Genomic DNA, 23,992 nt, shown 5'->3' with positions numbered 1-23,992 from the left:
ATTTTAGCAGAACCAGCTCACGCTCAGCATGCTAGTGAGGCTTCTACAGACGCTTTCATCCCGCCGCCGGCCCTGCAGCCCCCCCCCCTCTTTGAGCAGCACCTCGTCGTCCCAACAACAGGACTTCATTAGAGAAGCTGGGCTAACTTTAGATAACTGATCTTCAATGTCACAGAACTTTGGTGAAGTATTTATGACCGACCTTTAGGTCATCATTTACCTTTGAGGGCACTCTGGGGCATCCTGTAGACCTCTCTACCTGCCGGCGCTCCCAGGAAGCAGTCCAGCCCCGTGAGCAGCAGAGATAGCAGCCTCAGCAGCATAGTGTCAGAGCATCAGACCTCCACTCCAGGCGGGGTGACTTCAGAAGACTTCCCGGCAGCTTGCTTATTGTCTGGTGGCTCGATGCTGACCGTCTCCCTCCTCCTGACTCTCTGGGCGCTCTCCCACACTGCGGTGCGGGGCATCTGTCTGTAAGTTTACTTACAGGAACAATGGATGCCTGGAGTGCTCCCCTGGTATATATAGAGTCCTCGGAGAGGGGAGGGTGGACGGGGAAAGGGAGGGAGAAATGCTCTCATGGCCAATACACAAACAGATGAATTCATTAAGACTGTGACAGCAAATTGCCAAGGCTGGACATCACAAAGAGGTTCGGTTCTATGAAAGGGAGGGCCAGAGAGATGCGGCCAAAGAGGGGTAGGTGGAGGGGGGGTGGCAGAAGGGGTGATTGGCTGGAAAGCATGGATGGCGGGGGTGTCGTTTGAATTAATTACTGTCGGGGGAAAAGTTTTGCAGATAATGATATGCGCTGATGTGGCTTCAAGTTGGAGGGAAACGAGACGGATGCAAGCCGGCGTCTGAATCTGCAAAAGCGGCGTGAGAGGAGAGACTCCAGGAGGAGGAGGCCGAGGGTGAGAGGGAGATGGAAGTGTCTGCCATTCGTGCCCCTCAAAGGGGGCTTTGTCCCCGCTGTCCCTCTGAGAGTGCCCACATCAAAGCCGGCCCCCGGGCATCACTTGGCTGCCGCCTCCATTGATCACTTACAGTCTTTTATCTCCCCCATTAAAATATTGTCAGTTCACATCACTTTTGTCTTTCTCTGCTGAACTCTGCTTTTGTTACATAAAGGTACAGTAACACTCATGAAAGCCACTGATTTTTAAAGATTAATACTTGTTTTAATTTCAGCCTCATGAAAGTTTTTTAGATGTTTCCTGTTACTCCAAGAATGGACTTTTAGTGAATACATGTTTAGTTTCTGAGATATTTTTTGTTTACTTTGTGTAGTGTAGATTTTTTTTTTTGCAAAGCAAATTTTGGACAATTTTAAAGTTGAATTATTTTGTTTTTAAATGTAGGCATAAATCTTTCCCTTTAAGCTAAGTGGCCTTATGGTAGAGTGTTTGCCCTGAGACTGGAAGGTTGTGAGTTCAAATCCAGGCCGGGTCACACAAAAGTCCAAAAATGGGTCCCAAAACCTCCATGCTTAAGAAGTTGGAGTGGGGGGTTGTTAAATCCCCAAATGGTTCCCAAGTGCAGCTGTGTCTGCAGCTGTGTCTGCAGCTCACCCCTCCCCGAGAGGATAGGTCAAGTGCGGAGAACAAATTTCACACATCTAAGTGTGTGACAACTACAAGGACTTAGATTTTTAATTTATTCCAATATCTTTTTCAGTATTGTCACAGGAGATGTCGTACCCCAGTCATTTAATCAAGAGAAGATTGAGCTCAACAAATAGAAGAAACAACAAGTTAAAAGATTAACAGTATTAAATAAAGTTTTAGGAAAATACATTATTTTAGTCTATTCTACAGAAGAGATTTAGTCCATATAGAAAAATAAAAATATTACCTTTTCTGACTCATCTAATAAAAAGAAAAAAATAAATCACAGCTTTTAGAAGCAAAATTTGCAATTGTTCACATCAAGTCTTAGGTAAAATAAAAAAAGTTTTCTTTAAATTTAACTCCAGTCATTTAAGCGAGTGGTTGAGCGTCAGAAAGTTCTTAAGTGTGTTTTTTTTCTAAATAACAACGGTGCAATAAATTATAATTTTGCAAGTTTTCCCACTAAAGAGATAGGAGATGTCTGTCATGTAACTGTGAGAGACAGAATTAAAAAATGATCCTAGAAATCACATATTAGTTTTTTTTAATTAGTATTTGCATAATGGTGCAGAAAATAAACATTTAGTCATTGACAAGCGTTCATCTGAACCATTTGTGATGTAACCCTGGATGTTAATGACAGAGGTCAAGGTTTCCTACATCCCTTGTGACTGTTAGTTTGGTCCATTCCTCCATGCAGATTTTCTCAAGTACTGCGATTTTTGGAGGTGTTGCTGGACAACACAGACTTTCAACTCCCTCCATCGATTAGTTATCAGATTGAGGTTCAGAAACTGAACACTACAGAACCTTGAAATGTTTTTTTGCAGACACTTCTTTGCTGGAAGGTCCAGCCGTATTTCTTTCCCCTCCAAACCCAGTGAGTGTTTTATACAAAAGAGTTCCATTTTGGTCTCATCTGATCTCACAACCTTCTCTCATCTGGATCATCCAGATGGTTTCTGGAGAACTTTAGACAGGCCTGGATATGTGTTGGTTGGGGGACCGTTGGAGCTCTGCATAGTTTGAATGACTGTCGACGCATTGTGGTAATCTTTGTTACCTCGGGCTCCCACAGCAAGCGTTACGGCTCCGATGTGACCGTCGGAGTCTTTGTGTAACTTTAAAAGTGCAAGAGAAACCTCCACTGCATCCAGTCATGTCCAACCTCTGCGATCTGGCCTCTGTGGCGCTCCGAATCCATTTTGTTAGGTTCACATTTTTGCTGGAAGCCGGAGTTGAGTCGCTGCACTTTTTGTGGAGTTTATTTATTAGTTTATTTCACAGGGACAGTGCACATCGAAAGCAATCCACCAGAATTAGCCCAAAAACTATTTTTCATCTCTAGTCCCTGGACAGGTGTTAAAAGTGTCAACCTAAAACATCAATTAAATACGCAAGTAAAAAATGTACACATACATTAAAAATACACGTTAGAAAATCAGTTTAAATACAAATAAAATAAATATAACAATGATAAAAAAAGTTGAGGCTGATAACAGCCTAAACCGTAATAAATGGCGGCTTATTGCCTGAACTTACGGCAGCAGGTCGGTAGCAGAGCCTGTGGCTGCATCCGTCCCGCAGCCAAAGGGAGTTATCAGCCGTAGCTAGACGAAGCTGTAACGTTTGTTGTAGGAGAGCAGGGTTACTGTGGCTCCAGGTGTCTTCAGGTCATTGACATGTTCCCCCATGTACAGTCGTTCGGGGTGTTTTCTCACCGTTCTCAAGATGGATCCCAACAGGTGAGATCTTGCATGAAGCTTCAGGTGGAGGAATATATGTCCTTACATTGGTGTCCTAAGACAGCTCTTTGGCCTTGTTCATAGTGGAAAAGTTGCAGTCTGACTGTTAAAGGTGTGGACAGGAGTCTTTAATACAGATAATCAGTCCAAATAGGAGCCATCAGCACATGCCTGAACAATCCTGAACATGTTTATAGTAGTTTTGCAGCTTTGTCATCTTTTCCTGGATACCAAAATCTTCAGCAGAAATCTTATAGTGTGGCATTGATTACAATATTGGTTAATCCCATTATGACAACATTTTCAAACGAGACTCATTATGCACTGACGGGATGCAGAACAGGACATCTTTACTGTTTGAATGGAAACAGAAAACAGAGACGAGGACAAACCGGAGTCAGCTTTGAGCCAGCTGATTGGCTAAAGAGTTTCTAGTGACATCATTCATGTGCTGCACATTTAATGTCATTTAATATCCACTTAAATGACCTATTTCTCAATCAGGGAAGGGGAAAAAGAGTCTAACTTCCTCTCTTTTTGCAGGTATTTCATGTGGCGTCCCAGCACCCCCCTCCCCCTCCTCCATGCACCCATGTGGCACAATGGCTCAGAGATCTGAGAGCAGGCTTGGGCCGGGCGGAGTGGGAACCGTAGGGACAAACGGGTGGCGCTCTTTCATATCTTTCTTCTCCTCCTCCATCTGCCTTTGATGTCGTTTCATTAATTTGCCTTCTGCTCGCTCTTTCATTTTTCCAGTAAGGGCGCCCTTTTCCTCCAAACAGGCCATTTGAGTTTACCTGGCTTCATTACTCAACAATCCGACACCACTAACACGTTACACTTCCAATATGCTGACTCAGAAAGTAGTTTCCACTTCGTCTCTTGAGTCAGAACTAAGCAGCTGATTTGAATTTTAGGTACAAAATTTTAATCTATTTAAAATGCCTTTAAATTCTTTTTAACAGCTAAAATTGAACGATTTTCATCCAAAACCAGTAATGACATTAGAAATTAAAGTTTTTAACTTTAACAGCCTGAAGTTTTTCCAAAGAACTGCATAAAACTAAAAATAGTTGGTTTGTAAAGTGATAAGAGCCGTTGTTTCTGCACTGATCCGACTCCCAGATTACCCGACACTCGTGTAAACACATAATCCCTCCATCAGATGCTTGGAAATGGCATAAAATGATTTGCGCGAACCTCTCAATGTTTTATTGTTGGTAAGAGCTTCACAGAATACGAGTCGTACTCCCATGAGAACCTTGAGGAATAGTGTTGGATAACACCCAGGTATTGTGTTCAGTTATAAAACCACTTGCTCTATTGTCTCAGGGAGAAAACAATTGAAATCTAGGTCAGTGGGGTACGCAAGGGAGAAGAGTTCCCCAACATTTCAGCTCAGACAGACACTTGAACCCAACGACAATAGTCAAGCAAAAAAACAGCTCGTCTGCACACGCTTTGCATGCACGTTATTGTTAGACATGCTGGTAATTAGACCTCTTTATGTCCTAACAGTCACTCATTGGTGTTTTCATGATGAAACTTCACTTTTGAGAGGGAAATAATGTAAATTCAGCTTTTATGCTAAATAAAGCGGCATTTACAGAAAAGGTTCAACTTTCTCGCTGTATTTAATATAAAATAACTTCAATTACAAGAGTAAATTACAGCTTAAGAAAGTAAACTCCTTACAGTTTAATTTAAAAAATAAAATATTTTGTTGACATTTTTATGACTTAAAAAAAATCGCTAATAGTCATCATATTTTAATAATTGCTATCATAAAAATGTCTTTTATTGTGGTAAGTACCAGGAAGTGTGAGGCGGACATCTTTTTTTGCGGGGAAAGAATATAAAGAAAACATTTCTTTGCAGTGAACTCCATATGCTCATAAACATGAACAATATGGATAAACTTTTACTTCACTCAGCTGCAAACTTTCTCCATAAAAACAAACTCCTCCTTTTGATTTGCTTAGAGCAGCTTCAGCTGATTTGACGAGACTGACATCTAGTGTTGCAGCCAAAAACTTTTTTAACCGATTATAGTTCAATCTCTCATTTATTGTTAAGATAAATTTAATTGTGTAGCAGATGCGCTTTAATATGTGAGACTGTGTGGAGATATGACAAAATCCCCCAAAAAATGAATCTATCAAAGTAGTTTTAGTGGAAAAAAAATTCTACTTTACGTCTACAATCGGTTTGTATGATTTGACATTAACAAGAGAATATGAGGCTGAAAGTTTTTACTCAAGGATTAGCTTAAAGTGAAGAAAAAATCTGATGAACAAACAATTCATTCAAATAAAAAGTATTTATTTATTTTTTATAGAAATGTATATAGTTTACATTGCTATATGACATGATTAAATAATCAATGACAATTTCTTGGGAAATTTGTTTCTGTTGTTATTTAATTAAAGTTTTTTTTTTTACAGAAAACATTTTATGAAACTAATTTAGTGTCTTTTATTTACCAATTGACTGTATTTTTATAACCCTTGATAAAGATGTATGCGTAGTTAGACTTTTTTATATAAATTATTGGGGCATATTTGCTATGGAAAGTGGGAAAATTTCAAGTTTTCACCAGATATTATTCTCAATCTAAGTTAAAAAAAAGCTGATAAGAAAACTCTGATGACCCAGCCTCCTAGCGGCATTTAAACGCAGCATTTACACACAAATCTTGGAGACGTGAAGAGTCAGATTTTTGTGTAAATGTGGTTTTGTGTGTTTGTATCAGGCAATTTGTTTGTGCTTTTTAAAGATTTGAGTGAAAAGTTAGTTTCAAGCTAATTTTTAGCTGTGTGTAAATTGTATTTTTCTGTATTTTGTCATTTTTTACAAGTGAATAAACAATTGTAAGTACTCACAGTTGCGCACAAAATGTATTGTATGAGTTACAAATCTAGAATTAAGCACACACAAATCCAAATACATACAAACAGACACAAGTTACAAATCTAGAATTACGTACAAACAAATAGGATGGAACTGCTGTATTTCTCTAAGGCTTTAAACCTCAACTTGAGCATTTTATTTTATGGCAGCATTGGAACTGGGAGGAGTTTCATTTAAATCCCATCATACCTAAATAAAAAAAAAGACTCTTGAGATCAACAAACCGTCTGATGATCATTCTGATCAGTTGTGTTTGTTTTAACCACTTGAGTGACTTATTTACCTATTTTTTATTTTATTAAAGATTAGAACTAATGATAATATTAACTGGTCTGCTGCACTTAAATGGGAATGGATTAAAGAAAAAAAATCACTAATTTCATTTGATTTTAGCTTGAAACCGTTTTTTACTTTTTTAGGCAAATCAAGATTAAAGAATTTTAGAATTTTCTATTTCAAAATTCTTTAAAATCGTCTTTTACGTTACATAACAAGATTTATAACGCCCTGTTTTTCCATGACCAAGCTAAATAGAATAACATTTCAATTTGGAGCAAACTATGAAAAATAAATAAACTTTTATTGAGTTGTAAATCAAACTTGATGTAAAAACAGAATGAGACCACATGGTGGCAGGAAAGTCCACCGACTGTGTCGCACATTCAGCTTTATATTATTCACTGTAAAGCGACACAATTGAAAGCATTTATATTTATATTATTTATGCTTTATTTTTTCACAACCAAAATATGTTTACATCTATTTAAATATATTACATTAATTATAAAGAAAAGAGGAAATATTGCAATTTAAGTTTATTTTCTCATCTGAGCCATTAATAATAATAATAATACGCTGTTGTATTGGGGTTAATAAAGAAACTGCTGCTTCTTTGGGCTCACCTTCCTCCTCCTCCTCCTCCTCCTGCTGTTGGACTGACCTGTTGGTGAAGGAAAAACACCCCCCCACCCCTCCTCCCCTCTCCAACAAGCCTTTAGCCATGAATTATGGGGGCTGCTACCATCATAGCCAATTGTCTGGATGAAAAGCAGGCTCTGCCTCACTTAACGTTGGGTGGTATCTTGTGGCTGAGCAGCAGGTTCACAATCAGATCTGCTCGGTGGTTCAGGTCAGCAGGTAAGCAGATGATATGAGTTCTTAAACTGGTTTTATGAGAATTCTACTTTTTTTTGTCTCTTTAGAGGCTTTATGAAGGATTGTGAAGGAACTTTCTTTCCAGGGCAGCTGGAAGGACGGAGACTGGAAAAACTGCTCTATAACCTGTCAGAGGGGACGCCACCGCCACACGTGTGGGACTGATGCAGAGGACAGAGGCAAACCTGCGTTAAACAGAACAGTAAGTAAGCCTAATTGACACTTTAAAGCTACTCATTAAATATTCCTTAATAAAATTTGATTTATTAAGTATTAATAAAACTTCCACCAATCCTATAGAATGACTGATTTAATGCTTTAGGATTCTCCGTCTAGAGATCTGCTGCTCTTTGCGTGACTGACAGGGATTTCGTTCGTCCTCTGATGGCAACAGTTTGTTCTGCTTTAACAAACCAGGCATTTATTAGCTTGTTATGAGCCGAGAGTGCAGTAGCCAGATGGAGGATGTTGATCGTGTTTGGAAAGTGTATGTGAGAGAGCCATTACCTGAACACACACACAAAACCATCCATGTGTGCCTCCACACTATTATATCTGCTAAGTGAAAAATCATTAAAAAATGATTGCTTTAAGCTTTATTTATTGAAAAAAAAGATATATATATATATATATAAATATTAAGATGTTAGGTGAAAGCATGACTTTGCATACTGGTTTCAAATATGCATGGGCCAATAAGCACGGACCGGTTAACGATTAACTAAATGTATTGGACGCTCAGCATCACAAGTGGTTGCTAAGAGCTGCAGGACAGAAGATAGTTTGGTTAAATGTCCTGCTGGTGTGTGCATACGAAAACACTGACAGGTGTTTGAAAGCAAATAAAAATGCTGCTTTTGTTTTAAATTTCACAATTTTTAGAGAGAACTTCGGCAAAAACAAAAGAACAGTGCAAGAGAGGGTGACACTTAAGCATAAAATCGACATAATTCCAGTAGATTTTGAAGAGATTTGAAGTAGATTTCAAAATCTACTGGAATTATGTTGATTTTGTCAACAATTAAAAAATTACAGTAAATTAACTGAAGCTCCAGGAGAGAATTTCAATCTGTCGCTAATCTGTCTCAATCCCACAGCCGAGTAAAGATGGTGGGGCTGAGAAACCGCTCCACATGGGAACCGCTGCTACTCAAAGCCTCCTGCATCAAGTCTTGTGCAAATGGATGCGCCTTGGGCATCACGGCCCAACTTACATATGCTAACGCGGACCTGGAGTCTGTGGAAGGTGAGTCTTTGCAGCATAAAATTAGGTCCATTCTAGGAAAAAAAAAAAGTATTTATCGTTGTTGTGATGTTTCTAGAGCCAAAATGAAATTATTTAAGCAAAATTAGCTAAGACTAATTAGATAATTAGCAAACACTTGTTAATATTCTTCCTTTCGAGTCAATTTTCTTTCACATCTTTAGCAGTTAAGCATTTTTTAGATATATTTTCACTATCAAAGTCAGAATTAGCTAGCTTGATTCATAATATTTACTATAAACTTTTAATGTGTAAACGTAAAGTTTGACCAAACAACAGTTGTTTTTTTAATGACATCTGCTTTAAAAGCATTTTAAATCCCATTTTAACTTTTTTAGAACCAGAGTTTTGTTTTGACATTTTTTCACACCGAATTTAAAATCTATTTCTGTTTAGCAGATTTTAGCAGATAGGTTTTTGAGAAAGTAATAGTTTTTCTTCCATGTTTCTGAATCTTTTTCAAAGGAGTGTTTGTGTACCCACTTGGTGAAAAGGAGGTTGTTGTGGGCTATGAAGCGGTGATTGCTGGACGGCTGATGCGGGTGCAGATTCAGAGCCGAGGGAAGCTGAAAGACTGCTGCTTGGATTGTTGCTCCGGACCCGGTCCTGATCCACACTGTGGGAACGGTCCTGAGTGGAGCTGCTGTGGAACATCCAGCCTGGACATGCAATGCACCAACGGTGAGGAGAGACCAAACGATGCCGAGGCTCTCAGTTGTCTGGAAAGATTTGGAAAGCACAGTGTAGGAAATTTATGACAATAAAAGTCAAGATACAGATCTAAAAATGAAGTTTATATTTACATTATTGTGTTCTATTCTATTTGAGTTTAGGACATCTCATCCTGGATGAAGATCTGGAGAGAACCACCTTCATCGTCGGTTGTGGAGTCATCGGCCCCATGGAGATAGTGTCTGTCATCATCAGCACCACACTGGAACTCCCCACTTTAGAAAATGGAGCCATCCGTGTCGTCTACCCAACCGTGCTCACCCCGATTGTCAAAGGCCACGCAACCGCAGGCAAGACCGAAAACGGAGGGAAATCTGAGGAAACTGGGTATCTATGTCGACTTTTGTCAAATTTTACACTGGAACACCAATAAAAAGATGTATGAGGTCTTCAGCCTTTGTAATAATACAAAATTCCCCTTTTCTAAGGGCGACCAGCTGCTTTGGAGCCACATCAGGAAAACAAGACAGGAGCTTAGGCTCCGAGCAGCAGTGTTCTCATCACTTCTTCACTAGTCCTGCAGCTAACCTGGCACCCTATGAGCTCAGCTTCCAGCTCCTGGTCAGGGGGGCCTGTCTGCTGGCTGGTAGGGGCATCACTTTTTACCTTTTGGGGGTTCTCACTCAGCTGGTGAATTAAAATGCTCAAAACCTTAACGTAAATATAGTCTAAGTCAGGGGTGGGCAAACTACTGCCTGAGGGGCCCAAATGAGGCCCGTTAAACTATTTAATCTGGCCCATCAAAATGGGGGGTGGGGGTCAGGGGTGGAGCTGCTTAAGCCACGCCCCCTCAAAGGAGATTTTGGAGACAGAGGCTTCAAATTGACATGAAAAATGTATTTTTAAGACATTTAGGCTGTGAGATTTTGGTTAAAAACGTCATAATCTTAATTACAACACTACTTGGAACTTTTTTTTAAATAAAAAAATTGTTACTTTAATGATGTTTGATTTTCCCTTTAATTCTGGTATTTCCATATAGTTGGTGCTCCACTAATAAATTGATCTTTGCATAAATGCAAAAAGTTATATTGCAGTTTTATTTCAATCATTCCAACACCACATGAACACAGCGTCTCTCTAAGATTGATGTACCATGTAACCCATAAATACAACAGGCACTAACATGAGAACAAAAGTCACAGTTTTAAACTAAAAACTTCAAAATGTTCTGTTTTGATTATTCATTTTTAATCAAAATTAAAGCATGAATTCGTCCAGATTCCACGGCCCGTCTGTCAAATTTCACAACTTTTGGTGTAAGTTTATCATGAAAAAAGTTCAAATGTAAAGATGTTTTACAACTTTTTTCTTAGGATTAGAAAGTCCAACTCATGCGCTGAGAGCAGATGCAGATCCAAGTGCCCAAAGTGCATCAGCCACATACATCACCCTGGCACAGGAGCATCCATATGACAGACATATTGAAATCATTTTGCACCTGAGCAGTGAGTGATCAGAAAATCTCAGCAGAACATGAATACGATCCACTGAATCCTCTGAACTTGTATCTCTTTGCTCCTCGACAGAACCCCACAGTCCACAGGTGATCTTTGAAAGAGGGAGACTCTCCTTCAGCCAGTACAAACAGCAGATCTGTTCCCGCCGCGATTTCATCCGATGCACCCGCAAAGATTCCGACCCAGAAAAAAAGGTTCAAAAAGTTCTTTAGTTACAGTTGATTTTAACTTTAAAGCCTCCACAAATACATGTTTGGATCTCACTGGGATGTGTAATGGGAGGAGTCTGACGATACGATATGTATCACTATACACGTATCACAATACGATACGTATCCCGATATATATCAAGACAGTACCAGACAATTTATCACTTTTTTTTCTCTTAAGATTATGACTTAAAAAAACTTTAACTGAATATTAATACACATTTAACATGGAATTTACTTTTATTCATGCTTCTTTTCTTTCAGAGTATATTTTTTCAACACTTTACATCTGATTTAGCATAGGAAAAATACAAAAATATTAAAAATACCAACAATATAATGTTCTATATGTATGTTTGAGAAAATAAAGTGGAGTTTATTTCCAAGACTGCTAAATGAACTACATGTTTGCTTATAAATAATTAATTATAGTCTTTGTAGTATTTTAAATTGATACAAGTATTGCCAAATGAAGTGTTGCAATATTTCTATGAATCGATATTTTCTTACACTCCTACTGCGATGTAATGATGTTCCTGTTGTGAAGCTGGAGTTTGTTAGGAGACGGTACCACAAGGACATCCTCTGCAGCCCCGTCCTGATGCTGAATTTCTGCCCCGATCTGCTGTCTGAACCGCTGGAGCTGCACAAAACCTGCAGGGAGCTGCTGTTCCTCGTGGATCGCAGCGGCAGCATGAGCGGCACCAGCATCCAACGCGTCAAAGTGAGCCGGTGAAAGTTTAAATGTCACATTGAGGTCGAGGCGAATGTGTGACTTCTTCTGTCGTGTTTCCACAGGAAGCCATGGTGGTGGCCTTGAAGAGTTTGCCTACCGGTACAATGCTCAACATTGTCGGATTCGGGACCACCGTCAAACCGCTGTTCACCTCCAGCAAACTCTGCACTGATGTTAGTTTAAAGATATGCACATGCTAAGCACAAACTCTTAGAGTCCATGGTGTTCACACTGGGCAAGCAGGGAGGGGCTTCTCTTCTTTTTTTTCTACAGTTTACTAGCGCATGTCTGCCACCTACACTAAATATCCTGAGCTCCTTCGACTCTATAAAATTGTGGCAACAAAGCGACAATTAATAAAATAACAAATAATTGAATTCAACTGAAACAATTGTTTCTTTATAAAGAAAAACAGTTTAGTCGCTCTGAACTTAATGTACAACAACTTGTTAGTAAATTCAACAAAAAAGTAAATGCTTAAAATTAGTTTTTCAAAAGAAAAGTATAAAAAAAATCCCAAAATGTTGAGATTTTTTTTTTTAACTTAACTTAAAAAAAGTATATGATTGAATTTATTTTCAAAATTTATTGGACCAGGTTTAACTTGCAAACGCGTTCACTTGCCCTGTATTTTCTACATAAAACCCAGAAACAGTAATAATAAAACTTGTGTAGCCACGCGGAAGCCTAAAATGTATATTTGCACGTTTACATCGACTTTTCATTGGACGTGGGCGCATGAACGCACATTGGTGAGGGTGGTGTGGACGTAGCTTAATGCTGCATTCACACCGGACGCAATTTGCGTGGCGGGGGGGTAAAGTTTTAATGTGAAGTCAATGTACAGATGCTATCTGAAGGTGCAAACGTACCAGCTGCGTCGATGTGCGTTTAAGCGGCCACGTTCGATTAAAAGTCTATGCAAATGCCCTAAGAAGTCAGAAAGTGTTGACACAGCTGGTGTGTGTGTGTAACTTCATGTCCTGCAGCGTGATTTGGGCGTCGCAGTGTGGCGAGGTTGATGTGCCAATCAGGGACTTAGCTTTGGACACATGGGGTTTTCAGTGACTCGATCAAAGGGTAGAAATAATATTCAATATGGCCGCTTGATGCGAGGATTTTCGTCCTGAATTTTCAATCAATTTCTTAATTCGCTGGGGCCGTGGGGTTGCCGGAGACTGTTCTGGGTTACTGTTGGGTGAAGGTGGGATACACCCTGGACAGGTTGCCATTGAACCCGCTTTGTTAGCCCAGTTGACAGCGTAGCCTGCACAGCTAGCAGGGTCACCACCCCGGCAGCGAGTAGCTCCATGGCCTTATGACGTTCTTATTTCCATCAAGACAATTAGAAAAAGATCCTCTAGTATTATTTTTATTTTTCCCCTCACAGGTCAATTCTCAAATTTGGCCACAGACAGATGGAAGTTGTGTTTAAAACGGCCCTCAGGTGCAGCTCTCGTTGTGAGAGTGAAGTACACTGCAGCGGGAAAGACTCTCTAGTGAACCCAAAGACGGCAATGTGATTTCTGGTACCTTTCTAGAGCTTTCCAGACCACATAAACCCAAACTACTCACTCCAAACTGTCCATGTTTACCAAAATGTGGCAACAAATAAGTTTTCTCCATTCACACTACAGGAATTGTGCTCAGTGTGAATGGATCATCAAAAAGCAGCTTTTGTTGGAAAAAGGAATTTAAAAAAAACATATTTTCTAATGTAATATTTATAAAAATATATAATATCATCCTTGGAATTATAACTTTTTAACAATTTGTGAATGAAAGCCAAAAATAGTAAAGAATGAACACCCTGTCTGATGGAAGCAGATGTTTTCTGTAACCCTGCAGAACTATCTGTTCTATTTTGTCTTCTCCCTAATCAGGCGAAAGGTCTGTTCCTTACGTTGCCTTAGTAGCAGAGTATCAGGTTTTCTCCACACCAGAGGCTGGAAGGACAAACAGTCTGCAGATTTTCCCCACCATATGGCAGCCTTTCATGCATTTTCACTCAGGCTGAAGATGTCCTTCTCTCTTCTGCCCTACTGGGCCTGTTTATCCACAGTGAGAAGTGAGGTGATTTAAGACAGGTGCTAATGTATATATGACTGAGCTGTCTTTATTAGAGAGGAGCTGAACCAACTCCTCTCAGTGTAATGGGTATCGAACGTCAAACAGTAAGCTAATCTCGCCTTGTGTTTGCAGGACCAAACAAGTGTTGTTTGCTTTACAGTAGATCTAATTGTGTCCTCACCGCATTTTAATCCACTCAGGTGACCCTGATACAGGCCTATGAGTACATCCAGAGGATGAGAGCTGACATGAGAGGCACCAACCTGCTGGGGGCGCTCACCTGGCTCTACCAGCAGCCCATGCAGCGCATGTACCCCCGCCAGGTCTTCATCATCACAGACGGATCTGTGAGCAATGTGGCTAAAGTGCTGGAGTTGGTGCGCAGAAACACGTGTGCTGGCAGGTAGGAGCAACACGAGGTCTGTGTGGGGCAGCAGCAAATGTTAGAAAGCAAAACACAGCGGATGGAAGAAAAGGTTGAAATTTCTGTCAGCCCCACCCAGTAATCCCGTTAAGTGCTCTGCTCTGCAGTAAGAGTCACGCCCATCAGTTTTTCTGAGGCTCTTTACCATTGCAGAACAACTCCATTCATGCCTGATTAGTATTCTGCTGCTGGACTGACTTTCTCCTCTGTCTGTCTATGATCCCGACATTTCTGTTTGCTGTCCAGTACAGTCATCTCTTTGTACTTACTATGCTTTTAATCCCAATGTTCATCCATAACTTTGAAGCAACACATTTGCCTTATTCAGCTGAATATATGTGATTTCCCTTTATAAATTTGAAGTATAATTATAAATGTGTGTTTTACCCGTATAGATGCTTCGGATTGGGCCTTGGTCCTCGAGCCTGCAGGAGACTCCTGCAGGGTATTGCAAAACTCACAGGAGGGGTAACAGAGTTCTTGGATGATGATGAGAGACTCCAGCCCAAGGTGAGCGGCAACACTGCCACCTGCTGGAGAACTACGCATCACTACATCACTACACTTTAAAGACCCATTTGGTTCAATTTACCAACCACAACACAATAGGAGCCACAAAGTCTTAATTCTCACTTTTGAAAAATAAGACAGCGATTTGTATTTATGTTACTGGTGCTATTATGATAAGTGTACATCAACTATTGTTTTATTTTAAAATAACATTTTAAGTAAATTGCTTTTTTCATTAAATGAAACTTTTCACAGAGCTACACGTGAGTTCCTTTCAAAATAAAAGACTGTTTCACATAAGATAATCTCAGTGAATTAGAATAGTGTAAAGTCAGCACAAAAGCAGTTAATTTTACTATCTTTGGAGCATCTCATCCAAAAATGTATAAATCTAATGAACCAGTATTCAATCAGAGCGAATTAAATTATCCTCACAGTTATTTTTTAACCTTAAAACACACTAAACATGCTAGAATTTGCTCAAATAAATAAATACAAATTAAAAAATCTGCTTTATAATGTGGTATGCCTTAATTCTGGGCTTGTGACAAATGCCCTTCAACTGTTTGTTGAAATTACTTTACTACTTGCTTACTTTGTAAAATTAAAAAACATTTCATTTTTCTTAATCCAGAGAGAGCCACAATGGGGTAAAATATGGAGCTAAATTAGGGCCAATATTACTTGAAACCCACATACAATTACCTGTAAAAAATTGTTGGTGTTTGGCAAAAACTTTTTGCCATTCTTAAAAAATAGCTATTTTCAGCTTCAAATGTGCTGTTTTTTGGGTTTCAAAACTCAAAATTTCAGTTTTCAAAACTTTTTTTCAGTTTAGAATCTGAAAATTTCAGGTTTGTGGCACGTTTGGCTAAAACAAAGGACCAATCAAAACAAAAAAGAAAAAGAAGCAAAAAAGCAAAATCAAAATAATAATATTGCTAAAAGTCAGCAAAAGAAAAAGACAGCAGACATGAAGAAGCAGCTGTGTATACCGTGTGGGTCGAACTCACATTTCCTGCATGAGAAAAAAGTTCTGTGCAAGCGTACAAGTCATTAGGCAACAGGAGACAACTGTGTTTTAGTCATTTTCTTCAAGTATAAGGACGTTTTCGATGCATCTGTGTCGCACAATAAGTTGGTGCTTTCAACAGGCTAGAACAGCGTTTTAGACGCGCGGTTTGTACGCGCTAAAATTTTGATTTTTACACCCATCTTGGAACAACTTCAGACTATGATGGGACAGAAAATACAGACATTTTCTGACCCTATTTATCACAGTTGTCGGAGTCAGTGAATGCATCGGGACTGAAATTACTATCTTTACCAATTTTTATTGGTCCTTTATATTAGCTCCGCCCTAACGCGCCACAACAGGGCCAAAAGTTTAAAACCTGAATTTTCAGACTCGAAACCGAAGAAAAGGGAGAATAAAGTGAAAAAAGTTTTGAAACTGAAATTTTGAGTTTTGAAACCCAAAAAACAGAACATTTTTTTGTTTGTTTTAGAATCAGAAAAAGTTTCAGACACTTAACTTTTAAAAAAAAAATGTATTTCAAACTGTTTTATTTGTGTGTCAAATAATGTTGGACCCAATTTGGCTTCACAGTTAAAGAGCTACATGAGGCTCAGAAACCAAAGGTTGTTGACCTCTGCTCTATTGGATAAACTTACAATTTGCTCAATCACAGAAATTAATGTTTACTTTTGATTATTTAATTATTTAAATAGATTATTTAACAATACGGTTTATTTTTTAAGGTGGTGAGAATAGATTCTAGTGAACCTTTTGGCTTTTTACCACTCTCTGATCTCCTTGTCAGATTACATATGTACAAAGTTGTCCCTTCAAATTTTATAGATTTAAAAAAAAAAAAAAAACAGAAATCTTTAATATGGAAAATGTACACGTTTTAATCTTTCCTGCAGCTAATCAAGTCTCTAAAAAAGGCCTTTGAACCTGTCCTAACTGATGTGCGGATTGACTGGTATTTACCTGAGAACACGGAGGCTCTTCTCTCACCCAATGAGATCCCTCCTCTCTACCCGGGTGACTGCCTCGTCGGATACTGCACTCTTTATGACATGACACATTTCAAAGCACAGAAGACAGAGGTATGTTGAAATAAAAGTTGCAAACCACAAAAGGTTATCTGTATGCTTACGATTATAAACGTATGTTTTTTTTTTTTTTATAGGCTCAAGGGCGAGACTATAGAGAATTACACTGTGGCTCCATGGGTTCAGTCTTCAGCCAGTCCAATGATGACCTTTCTCCTCCTACCTCTGAGTTGATGCCGGTGGCGACTTGTGCAAATGGCACCGACTTGGAGGAGGCTCTTCGAGAAATCTCCAGAGAAATCTCTTCTGAATTTTCCTGTGCACGAGACACAGATTATGCAACAACTCTTGGTGAGCTCTTCAACCTGGATTTGATTATTGGAATTAAGACTAAAGTTGGCTCTTTCTCCAATCCAGGTGTGGAGCCGGACTGGTCCAGCGACATAAGGAGGAGGATCCAGGAGAGCTCTTACATCCAGGAGCAATACGTTCTGACCCACTGCTCCCTCAGCAGTGAGAGAAGCCTTCAAACTCATTCACACACCCTCGACCCAAACTCAGACTCTGCAGGCGGAGTATTTCAGCCCGACTCGGTGTTGGATACCGGGTCTCTGCCTCAAGGTCTTGAGAAGATGCCCCCTCCAGACAAAAGGTCCTCCTTGTCTCGGTGGGCAGACCCGGCGTGGGAGCAAAACCTCTCTGTTGAAACTCCTGATATCAGAGCAAATAAGGTGAAACCCAGTCCTCAAATGTTAACGACCCCAGCAGCACATTTCAGAGTCAAAGAGTACGTCTGTTTTGTTCAACCAGAGGAGGCATCTGGATGAAGATGAGTCCAGAAGGAGACAGAAAACTCTAGCGCGCTCCACCATGGCAGCACGCAGCTTCTCGTCCCCTCAAGGTGAACTAGAGATGCACCGGCTGAGGAGGGCTCTGGAGAGGGTCTCCTTTGATCAGACGCTGGGAGGGAAGCTGGATGAAAGCGACGGGGAGACAAAACCCTCCTCTAAGGGGACGGTGTCTCACAGAAGCCTCACTGACTCCAGTGAGTAGGCATGGGTCCAAACCCAACCCGTCTGTTCTGGATGTTTCTAATTCTGTCAATCTCTCCTCTCTGATCTTTAGACGGGCTGCTGTTCCCGGCCTCTCCCCTGGACTGGGACAGCCTCACAGACCCAGAGTATCTCTTTGCTGCTGCTCCACCAGAAACCCCCCCGCCAGGTCAGTGCCGCTCCCTCATTCACGGCTTCCTGAACGGCAAGCCAGTGTCCTGGGAGGTCACCGTGGACCTGAGGCACCTCTGGAGCCCTGAGGGCCAGGAAATCACAAGTACTGAGGGGAGCGGAGAAGGTGAGGAGGAAGGGAGGAAATCGTGGGAGGAGCTACTTCACCAGCTGACCGCTCGCTCGGCTATTAGGGACTTTGAGAAGATGGCAGAAAACGAGGGCGTCACCGGACATGGTGATCGTTTTTCTATCCTTTCAAACTATTTCTCTAATTTCTCAACCATTCCAAACATGAACATTTTCATGATGGAGTTTTGTTTTGATTTTTTTAGGTAGCTCCAAACGGCAGCGTATGAAAGCCATTCAGACCAGCAAGCATTGCAACATCATCTGTATGTACACAGCCTTCACCACGATTGACAGTCTCCCCAACAAAAGCCTGTCAGAGAGCATGGACGTCCACAAAGCAGGTGGGCCAGCACTTACTTTAAATCAGTGGTCTCAAACTGGCGGCCCGCGGGCCATTTGCGGCCCCCAATTCGATATTTTGTGGCCCTCGTCTTAAAATTAAAGTTCAATGTCTACTAAGCAATATCTTCTGCATGTCCACACTTCTTTGATGATAGTTTTGTATTTGCTTTGTGATGTTTCAGCTTTATGCTTAAAACTTTACATTTGCTATTGTTGTTGGATCAGAAAAGTCCTTAGCAAAAGTTGCTAGGGTCGTTAGCTCCTGTCCTTCCACAGGACACAGAGGATATTACTTAGTAGTACATAGACATGAACAAATGTTCAATAAAGTTGTGCAGTAGACATAGACAATGGACCAAAGATACAGACAGTGGACGGAAAAACATATTTTTGGCACAAATAGAGCCCCATACAGCCCAGCCTCAGCCAAATTCTGCCTTCAGTGGCCCCAAGGGAAATTGAGTTTGAGACCCCTCCCTTACATCCAGAGTTTATCCTGAAAGGAAACTTTTTTTATTCTGGATTAACCACTATTGAAATACCATTAAAGTCCCACTCGGATCATCAACCTGCTCAGTGGAACAAAATGATTTTTGAGCCGTTTTAGCCACAAAAAAAAAAACAGTGTTGTTTTCTAGGACAGTTTCTGCAAAGCGCCAGAAATTTGCCTCTGAGTTGTGGGTGAGAATGCCCCCTACATCCCATCATCCATCTGTTTACACGATCTCCCACTAGCTTAGAGTCGCTTAAACCCCTAAACTAATGGTGTACTCACACCGAATGTGGCTGGTGCGTCGAATTCTCGTTTGATCTTTGATCTGGTCACTGAAAACATCACGTGCCCAAAACTGAATCCCTGATTGGTCGACGCGCTCACCATGCCTTGCCGGGCTTGACGCCCAAATCCTGACGCGCAACGGCTTCACATTGACTTAACATTAAACTAGACGCCTCTGTCGCGCCTGCCATGTCCGGTGTGAACGCAACATAACATCACCAGTATGGCAAGTGATATTGGAGTTATCCAAATATACAGTTTTGAGCCAGATTCCATCTACAAGAGGATGCATCAGAATGGAGTGAACTTGTGGCCTGACAATTGTAGCTTCTACGTCACAGCTAGAAGCTTTTTTACATTGCATTTTTTTCTGCTCCTGATTCACAACAATTTGAATTAAGAAATACAAAATTTTAAACTTAATTTTCATTTTATTTGTCCCAAAAAAATGGTACAAGAACATGTTAAAATCCCCATTTTTTTTATCAGAATGGGTTTTTAAGGTTAAATTCAGAGTTTGGAATCAATTTAGGTGAAACATTTGAACTCAAAACTTTATGAAGCTTTGATGAACTTTGTGAAATAAAAAAATGTGTATTCTAGAGACTATATTCACAGCTAGTGTAAGGTTAGTTTCTTGTCACAAAGCACTGTCGGTTCATTTTATTTGGGCTTGGAGTTAAAAAAAAAAACACAACAAAAGTCAATTCCACTTTGGAGTCAGCGTGATTTTTTAATTTATTTTTTTTACATCAGACTTGGGATTGAGTGTGATGTCATCCATAGAAAATGACTTGCTACAGGCTCTAACAAAAAGAAGTCAATTCAGTCACCATTTATTTGCAATATGTGTGCCGCCATGTTTGAGCCAAATATAATCAGTAAGCAGTGATTGGTTCAAATCAATCTGAGTCATTGTTTTTCCACTTTTTGGCTTTGGGTTAATTATTGCTAAATCCATAGCTAGTAAATGAAATGTTTTGGTTTGTATTGGTGGTGTGTACGCAGGGATTCATACGTGGAACAGACAGTCTTCTCAGCCCACCAGTCGCAGGCTGGGGGTCTATTCTGTAGGTCTAGGCAGGAGGAGGACCAGCGGGGACAGTGAGGAGGCTGAGGAGACGTGGAATTCTACAGGTAGGAGAAGCTGAGCCACACCGGTACACTTTCCTGTTTTAAAGGCATTAGGTCATCAACCATCTTTGTGTCTCTCAGACAGAGATGACACCCCTGCATCTCCATGTAGCATAACATCCTGGGATTCTAGTAAGTATCACATTTCATCGAGTGAAAACTCAGTCAGAAAAGTCAGGTACCGGTACCCCTGCTGCTGATTTGACGGCCAGTTGGTGAGACTAAAGTCGAGGAACGGCAAAGCATCTCTGCACTGACCTCCTACTCTGATCATTTTTTGATCTATTGTGAAATCCAGTTCTAATTTATTTATGATTATGACAATTTTAGCCAAAGTCAAATAACCTGTGTTGTTTTCTAGGACATAGTTTCTGCAGAGCGGCAGTAGTTTGTTAGAAACTCGCCTTTGAGTTGTGGGTGAGACTGTTGGTGCCCTCCTCATCAGCTTGTGGCCCACCCAGCGTATTTTCTACGACATAAATACAACAGTTTGAACAAAGCAATACTCAGAAATGCACGTTAGAGCTTACTTTTTCATAATAAAATGTCCTCAGTCCTGGAAAAAATGCCACAGGAGCATTTTAAAAACACGATTTTAATTGAACTTCACTCCTTCATTCTTCACGCCATCAACATCAATAGTCATTTCAGTAGCTTCACTAACTGAAATACTGTGGTCTATAATTTGGGTACGATGAGCAGAAACTGTCCCTCTGCTCATGAAACCACTCCACCATGTCATTTCAGATTTTGGTGGCAGCGGTTATGGCGCTCCAGCCCCTTCTACCATCAAACAGCATCGTTTGCAGAGAACAATCGAAAGCAAGTCAATGGAGAGCTTCTTTGGCACCAGGCGAGTCTTTTTTTCTATTTAACTTTTGAGGTCTAGCAGAAATGAAAAATAACTGTCAGAACGTGTAAACCAGAGGTGTCAAACATTCGGCCCGTGGATGGTTTAATCCGGCCCAGTCATGAAGAGAAAAAAATAGGGATGTTGACAGAAAAGCAGGAAAATGATAGCTGTTTTGGCTAATTTTTGCTTTTGTTCAGTTTTTAAGGTTATTTTGGAGTTTTGCTAATATTTCAGCGACATGCTACCTTTTGTTTTAAACTAATTTAGTTTTACTTTTTTTAACGGTATTTTAAAGTTTAGCTAAGATTTTAGCTATTTTGCCTAATTTATAATATTTTGCCTTCAGTTTTTTTTAGGGATAATTTGGAGTTTAGCTAATTTTTTAGCTTAATGCTAGCTGGTTTGGCTAAATTGGGCTTTATTTCAGTTTTTTAGGCTATTTTGGAGTTTAGCTAATATTTTCGCTTTATGCTAGCAGTTTCGGCAAAAATATGCTTTATTTAGGATTTTTAGGCCATTTTAGAATTTGGCTAATATTTTAGCTACATGCTAGCTAGATGCGAAATATCTAGTTTTTCATTGATTTGCACATTTATATTTTAGGCAGGGTATTGATTTTTTTCCCCATAGCCTCCTCTGGATTTGTATAAGACTGAATAAGCCTTTTTTTTTTTAAGTAAAATCTATTTTATTTTAAATCCATTGGCCTTTGTGAATGAATGTGTAATAATAAGTGATTAGGCTACTAGGCTGATTGAGGCAATTTCCTACTGGATGTGATTAAGAAGAGTTTTGTATAAACTGAGCACATTTATTTATGCCAGGTTCCAACTGGGCAGACTCAGGTCCTCCATTTCATCAGGGAAGCAGGTTCCTCTCAAATCCCACTGTTTATCTGCAGAGACAGACAAACAGCCTGAGAGTGAGACTCCCGACTACCTTCCTCTGGTTAGTTGACTTGCAGTGTAAATAAAAAAAAAACTTTTAGATGAGTGTGTTCTAGAAACCAGCACACATATGGGTTTGCTTATTTCCTCAGGTGCGTCTGCAGCTGGCATCAGGAGCATTCTTGCTGACAGAGATCTACTCTGACTGCATCCAGATCCCTCTGGATCGCCTTAAAAGAGCATCTCCTTACAGCCTCCACCGCCGCAGTCTCAGCCCAGCTTTCCGCTGTACCTCTCCCAGTGCTCCCTCCTTATCCACATCCGGAAAACCGCTCCTGTCCAGCCACCACGTCACCTTTTCCCCGTCCTCCTACTCCCTTGCCAAGCCCACTGCTCCACCTTTCCACCACACTCCAGACGACACCCCGCTTTTTTTGGAGTCCAGGCTGCTGCAGAGACACTTGTCTGAGCGAGACCCCGGCGCCCTGGCTCCTGACCTCCCCAGCTCCGAGGAGGGCTCTCTGGAGCTTTCTGCTGGCCTCTCTCAGAGCCAGAGCCTCGGCCAGGCAGACAGCGGCCGGGGCTCAGAGACAGACGTGTGCGAGGGATCCTCAGCAGAGCCAGCCGACCTTCAGGGCAGCAGCCAGCAGGCTAAAGAGGATCTGGAGGGCTCCAGCTGGGCCACAGCTGTGGCGCTGGCCTGGCTGGAGCACCGCTGTGCGGGCTACTTCATGGAATGGGAGCTCGTGGCGGCAAAAGCCGACTTCTGGCTGCGCTGTCAGGATCTGCCGGAGGGAGTGGACCTGGCGGGGCTCAGAGGAGCAGCCAGACAGCTGTTCCTGCTGCTGCGCCACTGGGACGAGAACATCAAACTCAACATGCTGTGCTACAACCCCAACAACATGTGAGACGAGGAAACTGAGCCACTCATGTCTTTTTAACACCTAAATGCAAAAAAGAAGAGAAAAAAAGCTATATTTTTAAATCGACAGGCACTTTAACCTTATAGAATTTAACAAGTGGCCTTTTATATCTATGCTATAACACACAAATGCCTTGACCCTCAGAATAAGCTGTTTGTAGCTTAGTTTGTGGCTAGTACAATATGTGACTAAACCAAATATGATTTCAGAATGGTTGTAAAAATGCTTGATTATTTATTAATCTCATGAAAAAACAATTATTATTTCTATAAGGGACCCAATGAGATGTGCATTATTAGAAATAAATGGCCGGAACTGTCCTCTGCTTTTACCAAGTCCTTTGAAGGTCATTTCTCTACTTATATCATAGTCACTTACGAAATAACCAAATACTAAATCAATAATTAATACTTTAATGTTGTTATTTTTTTAGGTTAAAATAGTTTTTCACAAAAAGTGGACGGTATTGTCATGGTAACAGTTACAGAGCCTGCACCGACCTCGCTCTGCTGCAGTGGAGAAAAGTGGATATGCTGATTGTCATGAGTTAAGACATAATTTCAGAGGGGGAGATCACTTCTTAAGCTACTGTTTTGTTTTTGTCCAAATGAATAATAAGAAATAAAAGTCTAAATTGTTCAAATCCTTGGGTGTCACCTCCTCATGTCTCTTCTGCTTCATCCGCAATATTATCAAATTCACCAAACAAGTTAAAGTAAATGATAAAAAAAAACTTGGGTCTTTTCTACTGCCTTTAAGTTGTGATAAATCGTAGAAATAGTATGCTCACCTATTTTCCAAGTTTCCAGTTACAGACTAAGATTCACACTAGCT

General features: G+C 40.4%; 2 protein-coding genes across 3 annotated transcripts in view; one reads left to right on the top strand and one right to left on the bottom strand.

Annotated features, from left to right (window-relative positions):
• Positions 1-1,111, bottom strand: part of prss56 (serine protease 56) — a 10,585-nt gene extending 9,474 nt beyond the window's left edge. The window contains exon 1 of the mRNA XM_024274446.2: positions 221-1,111. Within this exon, the coding sequence (XP_024130214.1) occupies positions 221-323 (103 nt within the window). The 5' untranslated portion in view covers positions 324-1,111. The remainder of the gene's footprint in view (positions 1-220) is intronic.
• A 6,150-nt stretch (positions 1,112-7,261) lies between these two features.
• On the top strand, positions 7,262-23,813 carry vwa5b2 (von Willebrand factor A domain containing 5B2). Of its 2 annotated transcripts, XM_024273160.2 has the most exons (23): positions 7,262-7,402; positions 7,506-7,622; positions 8,518-8,666; positions 9,150-9,365; positions 9,518-9,743; positions 9,845-10,002; positions 10,733-10,864; positions 10,946-11,070; positions 11,633-11,809; positions 11,884-11,994; positions 14,092-14,294; positions 14,711-14,825; positions 16,755-16,940; positions 17,024-17,237; positions 17,304-17,617; positions 17,697-17,931; positions 18,012-18,347; positions 18,445-18,582; positions 20,370-20,498; positions 20,577-20,627; positions 21,243-21,348; positions 22,173-22,296; positions 22,388-23,813. In XM_024273160.2, the coding sequence occupies exons 3-23, from the start codon at positions 8,528-8,530 to the stop codon at positions 23,141-23,143; spliced, it is 4,191 nt and encodes a 1,396-aa protein (XP_024128928.1). In that variant the 5' UTR covers positions 7,262-7,402; positions 7,506-7,622; positions 8,518-8,527; the 3' UTR covers positions 23,144-23,813. The 2 variants fall into 2 exon arrangements, with proteins under 2 accessions (XP_024128928.1, XP_036072368.1); XM_036216475.1 differs by having other exon boundaries at positions 17,024-17,617.
• Positions 23,814-23,992: the final 179 nt, after the last annotated feature.

Source organism: Oryzias melastigma, linkage group LG17 (assembly GCF_002922805.2).
Source record: "Oryzias melastigma strain HK-1 linkage group LG17, ASM292280v2, whole genome shotgun sequence".
NCBI classification, from domain to species: Eukaryota; Metazoa; Chordata; class Actinopteri; order Beloniformes; family Adrianichthyidae; genus Oryzias; species Oryzias melastigma.
The sequence above is the reverse complement of the archived record's forward strand: the minus strand, read 5'-3'. Positions and strand labels throughout refer to the sequence as shown.